The sequence below is a fragment of the Stenella coeruleoalba genome (assembly GCF_951394435.1).
Source record: "Stenella coeruleoalba genome assembly, chromosome: 20".
Lineage (NCBI taxonomy): Eukaryota > Metazoa > Chordata > Mammalia > Artiodactyla > Delphinidae > Stenella > Stenella coeruleoalba.
This window is the reverse complement of record NC_137166.1, coordinates 763,936-780,522: the sequence shown is the minus strand read 5'-3', so window position 1 is coordinate 780,522 and position 16,587 is coordinate 763,936. Positions and strand designations below refer to the sequence as shown.

General features: G+C 63.0%; 1 protein-coding gene across 1 annotated transcript in view; it reads left to right on the top strand.

Moving 5' to 3' along the window:
- The window catches only part of ACSF3 (acyl-CoA synthetase family member 3), a 59,646-nt gene extending 54,118 nt beyond the window's left edge, over positions 1-5,528 (top strand). The window contains 4 exon segments of the mRNA XM_079907903.1: positions 1,317-1,451; positions 1,892-2,003; positions 5,188-5,314; positions 5,316-5,528. Of these exon segments, the coding sequence (XP_079764029.1) occupies positions 1,317-1,451; positions 1,892-2,003; positions 5,188-5,314; positions 5,316-5,510 (569 nt within the window). The 3' untranslated portion in view covers positions 5,511-5,528.
- The last annotated feature ends 11,059 nt before the right edge of the window (positions 5,529-16,587 follow it).

Here is a 16,587-nt window from a genome sequence, read left to right as displayed (position 1 = left end):
ACAGAGCAAAGAGGGTGCAGGCGACATGGCCAGAGGCCCTGAAGCCATGTCGGCCTTGGTATGGGCAATGGGGGCATCCCTGGCAGGACCAGGGCAGGGCAGTGACCCCCACCCCCAACACTGCTGGGTCTCTGGCCGGCGGAGGCCTGGCTGGGCCATTGGGTGCATTTAAGGGGCTGGTGTCCAGTGGTTGGGAAGCCGTCAGGAGACCCAGTGGCTGTCCAGTGTGGAGGGGACATGGCTGGAGCCGGGGCCGCACAGCAGGAATGGGAGAGGGGCCCCGGTGGGCCTCATGGGATGGGGGCAGACTGCGTCCTGTCCCTGTGGCCCGCCTTTTACTCCACGCCTGCATCCTTGCCCGCCAGCCGGCCACCTGCTCCATCCCTCTGTCCGGAACACCTGCAGGAGCCCGGCTCCTGCTGCATCACAGCCCACCGCAGCCAGCCAGGCAGTGCCATCCATCATTTCCTAGGCTGGGACGCCCCGCGTGGCAGGTCGCCAGGAGTGCGAGCTGACGGAGGGGCCTCCTGCGCTGGACGGTGTGATGTATCATGAAGTATTGATGATTTATTCCAGCTACTCACCCGTGTGCAGCCTGGGGTGTGTGACAGCAGACGGTGAAGCATCAGCGCCGCTCGCAGAGTGCACGGTGGGCGTCCCCACGTGCACAGGCTCACACGTCCGTGCACACGTGTGTGTGCACCCTCACACTCAGCCCCACCCCCCCGACCGCAATGCCCTGTCTGGCGTGCGGCCCCGCCCTCACTGAGCTCGTCGCCCCCCCCCCCCCCCCCCCCCGCCCCGCTCAGGTCTCTAGCGCCTCCTGAGGTGGGACCGCGTGGGTCCTTAGCTGGGCAGGGCTCCCGCCAGGACCACGTCCAGGAGAAGTGGGAGGGGAAGCCCCGGCGCTGAGCATGGCGGGTGGGGGGGGCGGGGTGCCTCCCTCCTGCCAGACCCCCGTGTGACACGGCGTATGGCCCAGAGCCCTGTTGGGAAAGGGCCTGCTGTGGCCAGGACCCCAGGGAGGCCCTGAAGCTCTTCTTTCCTGCCTCCGTGGCCCTGGGCTGTTTCACGGGGGTCCTGCCTGGCCCTGTGGGACGCCGCCACCTGCCTCGGGGCAGGGCCACGGAGGCGTCTGGCGTGGCGTCATGCGAGGTCCCAGCCGTCCGCCTGCTGCTTGCTGCCTCGTCCCAGAAAGGCGTTGACGCTCCCAGATGCGGGGCCCACATGTGCCGGGGAGGGTGGCACTCACATGCGTGTGCAGCGCCCACTGCGGCCGAGCCAGGTGCCTCCCACCGACCCGAGCCTCTCCCCAGGTGACACGGCCGTGTTCAAGGACGGCAACTACTGGATCCGCGGCCGCACGTCCGTGGACATTATCAAGAGTGGCGGCTACAAGGTCAGCGCCCTGGAGGTGGAGCGGCTCCTGCTGGCCCATCCCAGCATCACGGGTGAGCGGCCAGGTGCCCGGACCCTGACCTCTGGATGACACAGCTGCACTCGGCCACCCGGGCTGTCTCGGGACCAGTCCAGATGTGTCTTCCTGTGTGTGTGTTGTTGACAAAACGGGGACCAGGTACCCATGAGGGGGCACAGCACCAGGGCCTGCCTCCCATCCCCTCCCCACCCCTCCCCACAGTCGGCCTGCTCCCCCGCCCCCCGCCTGGGTCCAGGCTGGCCAGGTGCAGGCCGGGACCCCGTGCTCAGGAGTGGTGGCGTCCTGGGACGTCCTGGCCCCTCAGAGGCTCCGTATCCCCTGTCTCTGGCCACTAGGCGGGCTTCCCTGGGGCGGCGGGTCCCAGGTGTTTCCCGCAGGTGCCCGCTGCCCTGCAGCCTGCGGTGCTCGCCCTCTTGTGCTTCTGAGGTCCCCCACCCTCTTCCTTCTCCACAGACGTGGCTGTGATCGGAGTTCCAGATGTGACGTGGGGCCAGCGGGTCACCGCAGTGGTGACCCTTCAAGAGGGACACTCGCTGTCTCACAGGGAGCTCAAAGAGTGGGCCAGGTGAGGGCCGGGCGGGTGGGCGGGGTCTCGGGCTGGGGGCTGAGGGCCAGGTGACGTGGTCCTGTAGGAGCTGCGCTCCCCGCACCACGCACACACGCACACACATACATGCACACATACTCATACGCGCGTGCAAAGGGCCCCAGGGAAGCTGTGTCGTGACGATGGGAGCAGATGCAGGACCCCGACCCCTGACTCAGGTGTAAGCTTCCGAGGCCGGGTCAGAGGTGGACGGGGTCCCATGGTGAGTGAGTGCGTCCCCTCCTGGGTGTAGGAGGAGCCTTGTCAGGGAAGGTCCGTTCCCAGGAGCTGAGCTCAGAGCCATCCCGATGGGACCCCAGGGCGTGGGCTGAGCAGGCTCGGGGCGCTGCTGGGCCCGAAGCACGTGCAGAGCGCAGGGCATCACACGGGCCCCTGGGCGCCGCTGCTGGCCCCAGGCCAGAGCTCAGAAAGGAGCTGTGAGTTACATCCCCAAGGCCTTTATTTTAGATCCAAGAGGTCCCTCCTTCTGGTCCTCTCTCCCCACACCCCCTACCCGACTTGCCTCCTCCTCTGCACTGAAGATATTTGTGGCTCAGCCACCGTGATTTCACAAACAGGAGGAATCCTTGTTTATCAGGGCAGCACAGCTGGGCGATTAGATTCCCCTGGATTTGCAAAATCACAGTGGGAACTTTGCAGTTTCACAAAGGCACGAAGAAGATTCTAGTCGGCTTTGCCGCTTTGGTTAAGCAGTTGCTTTGTTAAAGAAAGAACCTGCCATCCTGTGCTGAGAGCAGGTCTCCTGGGCCACGCCCGGGGCTCCCGTCGTCCCCTCACCGCAGGGGCCCGGCTGGGGCAGCGCTGCGCTGTGTGCTGTGGCTTTGGGTCCCTGGGGAGATGCTCCCAGCAGGGCGGGCCTGGGGCGGGTGGTCAGCCTGCAGTCTCCACGCGGCCGGTTCCCTGGGCTTTGTGTCCTCCCACGGGGCGGTCACTGGACAGTGACCCCGCGGCTGCCCACGCCCTGGAGGGAGGGCAGGGACCTTCCTTTCAGAGCGCAGGGCCGGCTCCGCCCCCTCATGGGGGGAGTGGGGGAGGGGCCTCCGAGCTTTCAGACGTTGGCTCAGCGAAGCTGCTTTTTCTTTCTGTGTCCTGTTCGTTGCCATTTGGGGGGTCTTTTTTAAAGGGTGTTGTTTTTTTTAATAATGTCTTCCCTTTTGCTGCCATTTTCTTCATTTCTGAAGATTCTTGAATCTTACAAGACCGCCAAGCAAAGGTCTGTCCTACGTCCTGCTGCAGACCCTGCGCTGTGCTCCTAGCCAAGGTGGGGGAGGCTGGCACCCCCGCCCCAGCTCAGGCACCGCGACACTTGGGGGGGCCGGCGTGGCCTCTGGGCTCGGTGGCAGCACCACGTTCCCGGTCTGGGACGTGGCCCGCGCACCAAACTGTCCAGTTGCAGTGGCCCACGTGGGGCTTACACCCCGGGGATAATTCAGAAATCCGGTGTCCAGATGGCGCAGGTGCTGCTGTCCGATCAGACCGTGGAGGGGAGATGCTGCTGGGCCCCCGGGCCACCTCCCTTCCCCACGGGGCTGAGCGGTGGAGCTGAGGCCGCCGCTGCCCACGGGGCTTTTCCCACAGGGAAGCTGGCTCTGTAACAAACCACTCAGCCCTGCTGTGCTCCTGCCCAGGGCTTCAGTTGGCCTGGGAGCTGCTCTGACAGTTTCCTATGAGACCAGTTGCTAAGCTGACGCCCCTCGTAGGAGAACAGGGAACAGGGTTTGTTCTCAGAATCCGCGGGTCTGCAGGCTTTAGGGTGCGTCCCTCTACGTCCTCAGCTTCTGCTTCTTCGTGGTGGCTGTGAGTTAGGCTTCCGGCTGTGTGTCCTGCCTTTGCTGTGACCCCACCCCGCCTGTGCGCTGTCGTCCTACCTTTTATGTCGTTACAAGCCCCACTTTTTGTTCAAACGGTTATCTCTTAAGGAGGATTCACGAATAAGGAAGATGACACGTATCCTGTCTGGCACTCTCCCCCCATGGCGGCCCCTCCCACCACAGACCCTCAAGTGTGGGGAGTGGGTCAGCTGCTGGGGACCCCAAGCTCCTGTGTCTGAAGCCTTTAACTTCATCTTCATCCTTGAAGGAGACCTTCTCCGGGTTTGGGCTTTTAGACAGACGGGGTTTCCTTTTCCTTCGTGCTCCACTCCCACCTCACCTACTCTTCACGCAGGGCCTGCATCCTTGCGGCTGCCCCTTGACCCGCTCCACGCTGGTGGGCGGAGAGGAGGTGGGTGCCGCCTGGGAGGCGGTGCTGTGCCGCGGGGGGCGGGGAGCGGGTGTCCCTGGGGGAACCTCCGTGACCTTTGGCCCGGGGCAGGTGATTTGCGCCAGAGCTGCCCCGAGGTAACAGCGTTTCTCTCCATCTGTGGGCAGGTGGATGTAGGCACCAGCTACTGAGGCCAAGGGATGGGGTTTCTCTGCCCGCCCTCGCCGGCCCCTTGCTGCACACGTCCCGAGTGGCCAAGGCTGTCCCTACTCCTGCGGGCTCCGAGCAGACTTCGCGGTGCTGCTGTCCAGAGCCCCACTGCCCGATGCCCCGCTGTCTGCGTCACTGGCAGCAGCCACAGAGCGTGGAGCCTTTGTGCGCCAGGAGGCCACGATGGGTGGCCCCTCTCCCCACCACCCCAGGCAGCATCCTGTGCACCTGCTGGTTCCGTATTGAAGGGCCCCACGTGCGGCCCTCGAGCAAGGAGCAGGCAGCTCTGCTCAGGAGAAGCCTGGGCGTGGTGTGCAGAGCTGCCTGGGGCTGGGACCGCCACGTGGCCGTTCACAGGAGGGAGCATTGTCTAACGGTGCTCCTCTTGGGGTGCGGCTGCAGGCCAGCTGCTGGACCCAGATGGCTCTGGGGTGGGAGGGTGGCTCCAGCCGGCGTGTGTGGTCATAGCACCCAGGGGTCTGTGAGGTGCCCACCCACCTCCCCCAGCTGTCCAGCCAGGGCTGCAGTGAATGGGCCGCGAGGTAGGACCAGTTCTTTCCAGCTCAGGGGCTCCGGGGCGGGGTCTCGGGAGGCCTGGCCCTGGGTGAGGCTCACCCTCTCCCCCAGTGGGCAGAGGGGCGTCTCCATGCCCAGGACCAGGCCCCGACCTGCTGCGGAGGCGCCACCCGCGCCCGTGGCTCCTGCCCTCAGGCCTGGCCTGTCTCTGCAGTGGTGTCCTGGCCCCGTACGCGGTGCCCTCGGAACTCCTGCTGGTGGAGGAGATCCCGCGGAACCAGATGGGGAAGGTCAACAAGCAAGACCTTGTCCGGCAGCTCTACCCGCGCGACTGGGCTGCCCCCGAGACTGGGCGCCAGTGAGCCGGCTTCCCGCCTGGCCACGCCTGACCGGAAGGAAACCACCTCGTGCCCTCTGTCCCGGCCTCGTGGCCACGGCACACCGCACAGCTCCATGTGCTCTGCAGTCCCCGCCTCCCAGGTCCCCGCGGGTCTGGAGGTGTCACCGGGGAAGCAGGTCTCCCTGGAGACTCAATAAAGGCTCCACAGAGAAGCAGACACCTGTCCTGCGCTCCTTCCCAGGGCTTGCGTGGTCCCCGCCCACGGCACAGGGAGGGCCCGGTCTGCACGCGTGTGCACGGTGCACAGGGCGGGGGTCTCTCTGGTGGACACGGACGATGGTCCTGGGCGTCCAGGGGAGGGCGTTTCCCACCACACGAGCACCTTGCTGGGGTGTCCGGCACCTGTAGCCCTGGCAGAGGCTCTCTAGGCCTTCAGGGCCAGGGACGCAGCTCATGTGACCAGAGGACCCTCGGCCCCCAGAGGGGGCCTCCTGGACCAGGGGTCGGCACACTCTGGGATGGGCCAGGGGGCCAGTATTGGGCTCTGGGGCCAGTGTTCTTGTCGAGGCCGCAGCCCGGGCCCCACAGACCCCCCTCCCCTCCCCTGTACTGCTCCCTCCACGACACCCCCTGCCCCCGTTGGTCTTTGGATGTCTCCCTCTCCTTCCCAGACCCCCCCACACCTGCCCCTGCTGCCCGGCCCCCAGGCTCCCTGCCCTCCCCAGCCAAGGGCAGAGGCGCCCTTGGAGGCCCAGGTGTCGTGGGGAGGATGGGCGGAAGCCCGGACAGAGCCGGGGACCTGGTGGGCAGCACGTGGGGGCCAGGGCTGCTCCCCCACCCTGTGCGCACGGCCTGTGACTCTGCGAGGCCGGCCCTGGGCACGGCGTTTGCTCGGAGGAACGTCCACCCCAGCGCCCTCCTGCCCGAGCCCTGGACACGCACTGGTCACCCGCCTGTGCAGCAGGCCAGACTTCCGGGCTTGGCGCTGGCCCGCAGCCCAGTACTCTCAGGGCAGCACCGGACACTGTGGCTCCTGCTGTCCTCGTGTCCTGGGACCTGGGGACCACGAGCTCCTGGGAAGAATCAGTTCCCACGTCCCCAGATCTTTACCTCATCCCACTGGTTTGACTCTGTCTGTCTTGATACTGAAAATGTGATTCCTGAAAACGTTCACGCCATCATCTGCCTTCTGCTATCGTCTGTACAAAATACTTTCCGAAGAATAATGGTCATCTTTGACCGAGAACAAGACCAGCCTGGGACGCTGACAGGCTCTTAGACCACGTCCCTCAGGATGCAGAACGTGGCCTGGCCCCTGCCCAACCTGCCTCCTCGGCGCCCTCGGGCCAGGTCCATCCTCTGCCGCTCCTCACGTGGGTCCAGCCCAGCCTGGCGGGGGCCCTGGCCTGGCCCTGGAGACAGACAGAGACCCACTTGCTAAGCCAGCATGGCTGAAGGTCCCGAGGCTTTGGGAAAGTTCCCGGGGCTGGAAATGCCTCAGCCTGGCGGCTCCGTGTTGCCCTGCGCTCGACTCCCAAACCAAAGCCAGGGGCGGGCACCCTGGGCTCTGTCAAACCCGTAGTGCTTGGATCTCGCTTGGCTGGCCTCCTGGGCACAGCGGGAATGGACATGTTGAGAGGCAGTGGGAAGATAAGGGCGCCTGGCAGGGGCTGCTCCTCGGACGCCGCTCCCTCGGGGGCAGGGGGAAGGCCCGCGGTGGAGGGTCCGCACCTGCCACGTCCCTCCCTCCGGACATAAACCTGCCGGGTGTTCAAGGCTCTGCTGCCGTCTGCCTGCATTTATTCCCCAGAGCTCAGCATCCGCGTGAGATGCGCAGAGGGCCCGCTGAGGAGACCCCGGGGGTCGGGCGGGCTTGAAACGGCCGCAGAAATGTCAGGGCTGACACCGCGACACCTCAGGGCCCACGCGCCCCCTGCGCCACCCCCCGCCCCGCCCCCCTGTTCTGTGACGTGAGGCTGCTGCCCCCTCAGGGCTCCGCCCGAGGACGGAGGCCTGAGCTCCCCGTGGGAGCCAAGGTGGGCAGCTGCCCGCTGGACCCTGTTCTGTGAGGGGGCGGAGCCCAGGGAGGGCGTGGCGAGGAGGAAGGGGGAGCCCAGGCCCCACAAGCGACGACAGCCCATCTCGGGGAGGCCTGGACCAGTGTCCCCGGACAGAGAGCCCACCCCAGGGCTGGTCGGGAGCGTGGACGCCACAACGGCAGGGCTGTCCCAAGGGAGCCGGGCCTGCCTCTGCCGGTGCCTGAGGTCCCCCAGACGCCCTCGGATGCTGGGACCACCCGTGAGGCCCCCAGAGTTGTCCACGTCCTGGCCCCCTACGCAGGCCCAGTGTCACCCCCGTGGAGAGGGGCAGGAGTGCAGTAACGCGCAGCCCTTAGCACGCGGCCATTGCTGCGCGCCTAGTTACTAGGCAACGGTCACCGCGAGACCGCTGACGCGGGCTGTTCAGAGCGGTGGTTAGCGGTCCCGCTAGGCCGGCGGTCGGCGGGGCGGCGGGCCTCCGGTGCAGAGCGAGGTAAGAGGCGGATGGCGGCCTTCTCTCCGGGGCTCTCCAGACCCTCCGGCCTCGGGCTGGCGGCTGGCGGGTGAGCTGCGGGCCTGGGCACAGGCTGGGGGTATGCCCTGCAGGGCTCCGCAGCCCTCGCCAAGGCCGCCCACTGGCCGGGCGGAGGCCTTGAGGCGGCCGTGAGCCTCTCCGGGGGGGGTTGGCTCTGCCTCCTTCATTGCGAGCAGGCTGGCTGACTCTTCACACGTTCTCTTGCCCGCGTGGTCTCCAGCAGGATTGCTAAGGGGGCTGCTGGGGTAGAGAGCTGGTCATTCTTTCACTGCTTACTTCTTCATTCTTACTTCTTTTCATCTAGGAAAAGAATCAGCGCAGTAGACAAGGCGAGGTGTGCGTTCAGGAGAGCACAAGTCAGGAGTTACTTTCAGTTGCCTGGTGATCTCATTCCTATAATTAGGTTCTTTTAAGTGTAGAGGGGACAGAAGTGGGCAAACAGGAAAGGGGGGAAAGGGCTGCTTTCCGTGTGCCAAACATCTGAAAAACTCTGAATCCCGACACGCTTCTCACGGGGGCGTTTGGATGTGAGACTGGGCCCGTCTTACTTAGGGCTCGGAAGGAGGTGGAGGTGGGCCCTGGGACCCTCAGGGCCGGCAGCCTCCTCGGGCCGGGCTGTCTTTGGTGACCAATTTGGGCTCTTCAGTGGTTACTGGTTTATTCAAACTCGTTACTTCCATTTGATGACCTGGGATCTTCTGTAAAACCGTGCACTTCATCCAGGCTCCAGGTTTATTTGCACAGTCCCTTATCAATCTTGCCTGTGCATCTGGTTAAAGTACCCTTTTGTTTAGCTTCTCCTTTCCTGGTGGCTGGCTGGACCCGCCCTCACGGGCCTCCACCTAGCTGTTCTCCTAACGCCCACCTGGGCACCCCCGTCCTCACCCGGCTCCAAACTCTGGGTCCTTTCTTCTTTGACTTAATTTCTTAAACCGGGGGTGACTGGAGCACGTTGTCTGCTCCCTGTTTCCCCACTGGCCAAGGGGTTCCTGAGCTTTGGAACTTGGGGCCCTCCTGTGCCCCTACACAGCGGCTTTTCTTTCCTCAGGAGGCAGCTCTTCCTTTGATATTCCAGTTCTAGGTGCCCAGGCCCCGCTTATACCTTATTATTATCTATTCTGATGGATTGTGACTTGCGTTTTCCTGTTAAATCACACGTTCTCTGAGATCAGTACCGCTATCCGGCTTCTGGGGTTGGTATTTATTTATTTATTTATAATTAATTATTTTATTTATTTATCTCTGGCTGCGTTGGGTCTTCGTTGCTGCGCGCGGGCTTTCTCTAGTCGCAGCGAGCGGGGGCTACTCTTCGTTGCGGTGCGCAGGCTTCTCATTGCGGTGGCTTCTCTTGTTGTGGCGCACTTGCTGTAGGCGTGCGGGCTTCAGTAGTTGTGGTGCGTGGGCTCAGTAGTTGTGGCTTGTGGGCTCTAGAGTGCAGGCTCAGTAGTTGTGGCGCATGGGCTTTAGTTGCTCCATGGTATGTGGGATCTTCCCAGACCAGGGCTCAAACCCGTGTCCCCTGCATTGACAGGCGGATTCCCAACCACTGCACCACCAGGGAAGTCCCTGGGGTTGGTATTTAAATGGTCCATCCCTGGGTTCCTTCATCCCCCTCCCACCCACCCCCATGTGGCTTTGCTCTCTCTTGTGAGCAGCACAGCTGGATCTGGTGTTTTAAACTCCTGTCTCTCTTTTTTAAAAAAAAAAATTTATTTATTTATTATTTATGGCTGCGTTGGGTCTTTGTTGCTGCACGCGGGCTTTCTCTAGTTGCGGCGAGTGGGGGCTACTCTTCGTTGCAGTGTGCGGGCTTCTCATTGTGGTGGCTTCTCTTGTTGTGGAGCACAGGCTCTAGGTGCGTGGGCTTCAGTAGTTGTGGCACACAACCTCAGTGGTTGTGGCTTGCGGGCTCTAGAGCGCAGGCTCAGTAGTTGTGGCACACGGGCTTAGTTGCTCCGCGGCATGTGGGATCTTCCTGGACCAGGGCTCGAACCCTGTCCCCTGCATTGGCAGGCGGATTCTTAACCACTGCGACAGAAGTCCCTCTGTCTCTCCTTCAGTGAGCAAATGTAGTCCATTTATTATGATTATTGATGTCTCTAGACTTATTTCTACAATTCCCATTTGCATTTTCTGCCGCCACCTTAGGGATATGGCATTTGTTGTTTTGCCTTCTCTTTCATTGTATTGATAAACTTCTTGGGACTTTCCTAGCGGTCCAGTGGTTAAGACTTCGCCATCCAATGCAGGGGGTGCGGGTTCGAGCCCTGGTTGGGGAGCTAAGATCCCACATGCCTCATGGCCAAAAAGCCAAAATATAAAACAGAAGCAATATTGTAACAAATTCCGTAAAGATTTAAGAAAATTCTGTACTCTTTTCTTTTTGCTTATTTGGAAATTATAAACTAAATTTCTGTTCTTTGAGTGCCTTAAAACGTTTAGATACTTGCTACAAAGTCTAAGTTGTTCGCAGTAATGCAGCACGGGGCTCCCCTACGGCTGGGATGAGGCTCCCAATACCTGCTCCTCTGCCATCTTTTTTTTTTTTTTTTTAATCTTTATTTATTTATTTTTTGGTCATGCCGTGCAGCATGTCGGATCTTCGTTCCCCGACCAGGTATCGACCCGGCGCCCCCTGCAGTGAGAGCTTGGAGTCTTAACCAGTGGACCGCCAGGGAAGTTCCTCCTCCGCGGTCTTGATATTTCTGTAGCATTTCAGTTTTGTTTTGTTTTGGACACAAAAATTAATAGGCTTTGTTTTCACGGTCAATCATTAAATTTACTGACATTTGATCAACTTCTTGGCTCACCGGATTTCATTTTAATGAATAATTCTCTGCAGTAGCTGTTTCAGTAACCGCCGCGGAAGGTGTAGGTGAGTCTCTACTTTTTCTCACTCTCGAATGACAGGCTGTCTGGGCAGAAGACGCGGCGCTGCTCCTCCGTGCCGGAGAGGTTTTCTTTGTCCTCAAGGCCAGTAAGTGTCTGCCTCACTCCCACGCCCCCAGGACAGAGCCCCTAGGGCCTGGGGCAGGGGCAGGGCCAGAGCACTTCTGGAAAGGTTGCGGGACCGGGGAGAGGACTGGCCAGAGGGGGAGCCAGAGCGCACTCGAGTCTGGAAGGTCGGGGTTCCAGCTCAGCAGCCTGGATGGAGAGCGTGGGGGGAGGAGCGGGGGCTCGGGGGCACCTGCAAGGTGCGCACAAGCTCCCAGCATTCAGGAGAGATCCGGGCATTAGGACCAAGGAGAGTGGCTGAAACGTGCGATTCTCCCCAGAGAAGCGAGGAGGCCGCAGGCTGGGCGAGGCCGGCGCTTCAGCCCCCGGCCTGTGCAGGCCTCTCCCTGGCCGTCCTGCCCAGGCCCTCTGTCTGGAGGAGAAAGGCCGGCAGGAAGGGCCCAGGCTCCTGAGCCCCCCAGCCCGCATCTTCCTCCTCAGCCCGCCCCTGGAGAGGGACGCACGGCGGGCCCAGGAGAGCCTGCGCGTGGGCGGTGCCTGCTGAGTGCGCCTCCCCCGCGCACAGGGGTGGAGGGGACCGGAGAGGCAGCAGCGTGTCTGTTACAGCGCCCGATCTAATCTGAACGGCCATTAACGTGATTTATGCGGCTGCTCGGGGTTCTTTGCTCCCAAATTTGTCACCAGCTCCCTTGATGTTGATTGAGAGACAGTGGTGCTGGTGCCCAGTGGGGCGGGCTGGGGAATGCGCGGGGGCTGCGCTGCCTGGGCGGGCTTGGGGACACGTTCCTTCTGGAGCCCCCCTGGGGCCCCACATGTCCCCCTCCCCTGCCAGCACCCCTCCACCCCTCCCAGCTCTCACCCACTCTGACTGGGGAGGTGCCAAGGAGCAGCTGTGTTGGTGGAATCTCTGGGCCGCATGGGAAGAGCCATGAGGCAGATGAGGGGGGCGGTTGTCCTGCAGCCCCCAGGAGCCAGCAGTGCTGGGAGACAGCCCCCCGCCTCCCCTCCCCTCCCCCCAGACCAGGAAAGACCAGCCCCTGGGCGGCCTCATTTGCCCGGAGCCCATCACCCCAGCTTCTTCCAGACAAGGACCCTCCGCAGCCCGGGCCATGCACCAGGGTGCAGATGTGACTTGGCGCGTGAGGGCTGTGACGTGATGTGTGTGCAGGACACAGGCTCACTGAGGCCTCTCCTACGGCCCCAGGAGCCCCAAATCCAAACCGAGAGCTGCCAGGTCCCAAGCAGCTCCGCGGGTCTCCCCGACGACATTCCTGCATGCCCTGCTCCACCAGTTACTGCCGGGGCCCACGGGCACAGGCTGCCCCCCAGGCCAGCTGGGAGTGAAGACGCTGGTGAGTGGGTGATGATGGAGGCCCAGGCTGGTGTGCACGCCATGTGGGGCTCTCGCACCCGCCGCAGGGCCTGCGCCTGCCCTCCCTGATCCCAGCTCAGGCACAGCCGGCACAGCCTCCTCTACTGGTCCTCAGCGCCCTGAGACCCTGGGATGAGCAGGACGGGGGCCTACATCCCTGCCCCGGAGTCTTGGGGTGCATGCGTGCCTGGGTGCCCTGGCCCCGGCCCACGTTGGTGAAGGTTTTTACTGCAGTGGGTTTTTCCATGAAAGCCACCCTCTGGGGGTGACAGTTATGCTTACAAATTGCCTTCAAGCTTGACCACCCGAGCCCAGAGACCTCTGTTTTCTGCCCTGCCTGAACCCCCGTCAGTGTGGCCAGGCCTGCGCCCCTGAACCTCGCGGGTCCTTGCCGTGGCCCGGGGCCTGGACGGCCCTCAGGAACTCGGGATTCCGGCGGGGCAGCCTGGCTCGGCCAACGAAGGTGCCACCTGGCCGAGGCCATGCCCCCAGACCTCAGGGCCAGCACGTGGGAGGACCAGACCACTGCCTCCGCCCGGCCTTCCCTGGAGCCACACTGCCCTCTACTGGTGCCTCCGGGCATGGCGGGAGCCGCTAGGACCCCTGGTCTCCTGCTGCTCCGGTGCCTGGCGGGACCCTCCATCCCCCGAGTCAGGGCTGCTGGGCAGGAAGGGACCCCGGCCCCAGCACGTGGGGGCTTGGAGCTCAGGTACAGCCCTGGGGCAGGCTGGGACAGAGTCTGCCGCCCCAGGGCCTCCAGCCCGGCTTCCAGTTCTCATGGCCGCCGGGCCGGTGGGGGCCGCCGGTACACCCAGCTTCTCTTCTGTCTCTGTCCATCTGTCTGTCCGTCCGTATTTTTGAGCACCCAAGACTTTAGAAGCGTAGTTTGAGAATGACTGTTCCGTGGTGGTGGTGGGGGGCGCCCGTCACCGGGCTGCTGAACAGGCAAGGCCCCCAAACCTGCCGGCAGCCCAGACCTCTGCTGTCCTGGGAGGCCCCGCCCGGCTGTGCCCTGGCCACCAGAGGACCCAGGCAGTGACACTCTGCACTCCCCACGCTCCAGCCCACCCCACCATCCCCTCTGACCCTGGGACCCATTTAAGGGACAGGAAACCCTCTGCAGGGCCCCACTGCTCCATCCAAGCCATGGGGGCCAGGCGGGGATTCAGGGCCCCTCCAGATCCGCCCCACGTTTGCCTGCCTCCACTGAGGACCCCCGCTCGTGCCGCTTCATCACATTAGGGTCTGTCGGTGCCTGACTCCCCTGGGAGGGCAGACTTATGAGGGCTGATGCCCCAGGGCCTGGAAGGGGCCTGGCACAGGGGAACTGCGGAAGGAGGGAGGGATGGGAGTGGGGAGGAGGGGAGGGAGAGGTTGTGGGGGAGTGTCTGCCTCCACCCAGCCTCTCTCATGACCTCCAGACCGGGCTTGAACTTGGAAAGGGCGTGGGCCCTGAAGCCGGTTGCCCAGGCTCCTGGCCAGGCCTCACCTGTATTGGCCGTGTCACCTTGGCCTCTGGGTCCTTGCCTGGTAAAATGAGGCCCCAGAGGCACAGGCCACGTGTGGGGTGAGATCAGTGCCTGGGCCTCCCGGAGCACACTGCTGCCCTTGACTGTGGTTACCTGCGGCTGCCCACTGGGCACCTCCACCCGATGAGCACAGGCACCCAGTTCATATCTACGAAGACCGTGTGCTCCGCCCAGGCCAATGCCTCGTGTCTGGGTCACGTCCTTCCTGTTCGGTCCTCCTGAACCCCCAGGCATTCTGCTCCCTCCCTTCTGTGTCTCATCCTGGACACGGGAGCCTGAACCCCAGGCGCGCAGCCCGAGAAGTTGCGTTCACCTGGCCGTCCCCTGGCCACACGGCGCTAGCTGACCCTCGCCTGCACAATGGGTGTGTGCATGGGAGCCCCGGGTGGGCTGTGCTGGGGCGCGGGGTCATGCGATTATCCCAGTGAGCCCAGCGAGCAAACGCCTGCTGAATACCAGCCGAGCGGCCCAGGTGCTCCCCCGGCCACACCGCCAGAACAGTTACTGCAGACTTAGCGGCTGAAACACCACAGCTTTATCTCACTGTTTCTTTTTTTTTTTTTTGGCTGCGTTGGGTCTTTATTGCGGTGCGCGGACTTCTCCTTGCAGTGGCTTCTCGTTGCAGAGCACGGGCTCTAGGCACGCGGGCTTCAGTAGTTGTGGCACGTGGGCTCTAGAGCGCAGGCTCAGTAGCTGTGGCGCACGGGCTTAGTTGCTCCGCGGCACGTGGGATCTTCCCAGACCACGGCTCGAACCCGTGTCCCCTGCACTGGCAGGCGGATTCTTAACCGCTGCGCCACCAGGGAAGCCCCTCACTGTTTCTTTAGGTCCGTCGTCTGAGTGGGCTCTACCGAGTCGTCTGTTCCCGGTCACATGGGGTGAAGGCTCTGTGTCGGCCGGGCTGGCTCTTACCTGGAGCTCAGGGAACAACTTTCTTCAAACTCCTCCAGGTCCTTGGCAGACTCAGCCTCCTCAGGGTTGTAGGACTGAGGGCCCCATTTCCGCTGACTGTGGGTCTCCCGCTCCTGCACCCACGTGTCTGTCCGCCTGGCACCTGAAATCTCTCTGGTTTCCTCTCTTGCTGCATTTCTCTGGCTCCAGCTGACCGTTTAAGGGGCAGCACGTTCTCTGCTCTTAAGGGCTTCTGTGAATAGGTGAGGCTGGTCCAGGCAATCCAGGACCCCCTCCCCACCTCAGGGTCCCTCTGTCAAGGAACGTGACGTCTTCACAGGTTCAGGGAGGCCATCCCTGCCATGCCTGCTAGGCCACAGTGTCCTCATCTGCACGTGGACTGAGGCCCCTGCTTCATAGGACTATGGGGACTAAACACTGGGCCTTACTGGGGGTGTACTTGTGTGCAATTTTATCGAAGCCTGCACACTTTTACACACAATCCTCCTTGTAATATTTGTTTATTTTTGGCTGTGTCAGGTCTTAGTTGTGGCATGCGGGCTTCTCTCTCGTTGTGGTGCGCAGGCTTAGTTACCCTGCGGCATGTGGGATCTTAGTTCCCCGACCAGGGATCGAACCCACGTCCCCTGCATTGGAAGGCAGATTCTTAACCACTGGCCCGCCAGGGAAGTCCCCATAATGATTCTTATTACACTACAATTACGGTATTGTTCTAATGTCACTGCACTTTATTTCTAAAGTTATAACAGCTTCACTTCTCTGCTGAAAGTCTCGGTGCCCCCCTTTCATCAAGAGAAAGTTGAAAATCCCTAGATGGGTGGATGAACCTCCAGGGCTGGAACGCCCCCTCCCACACCCCACACCCCCTCACCCAACGCTCCCTCACAATCCTACCCCAGTCCGGTGGAGCCGCTGCCCTCCTCCCAGCTCACAGGTGCCCAACCGTGTCCCACCAGAGACAGAGGAGGCCACCCAGGGAGGGGAGGTCATGGCCCCACTGGGCTGGGCGGCGGGACCCGCACCTCAAGCCCCTCCCACTCGCACAGGACCCGAGGGAGGGTCCGCTGGTGGTGAAGGGTTGAACCCTGGGGTTGGCGGCCTGGTAAGCGGAGGGGGCGCCTAGAGGGTCCGTCGCCTTGAGTCCACCAGGAATAAGGGCTCTTCTGGAGGAGCCGGTCCACGGGCAAGGAAGGCCAACTGGCCCTTGCAGCCTGGGGTGGACCAGCGCCGGACGGGACCTCGGGGCTCAGACACAAGAGGTCAGCGGAGACAACTTCCTGCACAGGGCCCAGAGCCAGACTGGACCCCAGGCTTCCGCGTCCCCAGCCCCGGCTGCCCGGGAACGAGACTGGGGGGGGGCGAGGCCGTGGGGGGGGGTCCTAACCAGCCTGGGGACCACGCCCCTCCCCCAGGGACTCCTCCTGCTTTCCGGGCTCTCCCATGACCAGACCCAGCTTACACTCCCCCTTGGAGCACCCCCGCACCCGGGAGGTTGTTGAGGGGGACACAGATGGCCGAGAGGAGGGATGGCCTAGCTGAGCCCCTGCCCCCGTCTACTTCACCCTCTACCCGTTCAGGGGGCAGAAACCCAAAAACATTCAGGGGGCTCCTCCACCCGGGTTTGGGGTCTGACCTCAGAGGCAGGACGTGGCCTCCAGGAGCTGCTCAGCCCCAGGGCCTCCGAGCCTGCAGCTGGAAGGGTCTCCCGCCCTCCACCCCCACCTTGGAGCGGTGAGTGCCAGGGACACAGTCTCTGCCGGAGCCCCTGCCCTCACCCCTATCCCCGGCAGCCTGGCCTCCTTCCAAGCAGGCCTAGCGCACAGATGGTGCCGCACCTGCTCAGCTGCCCCGCAATCTGGAGAGGAGAGCAGAGGCCCCCATGCCTGCTCCTGCTGCAGAGAAGACCGGCTCCCGGAGAGGACACGCCCCGCT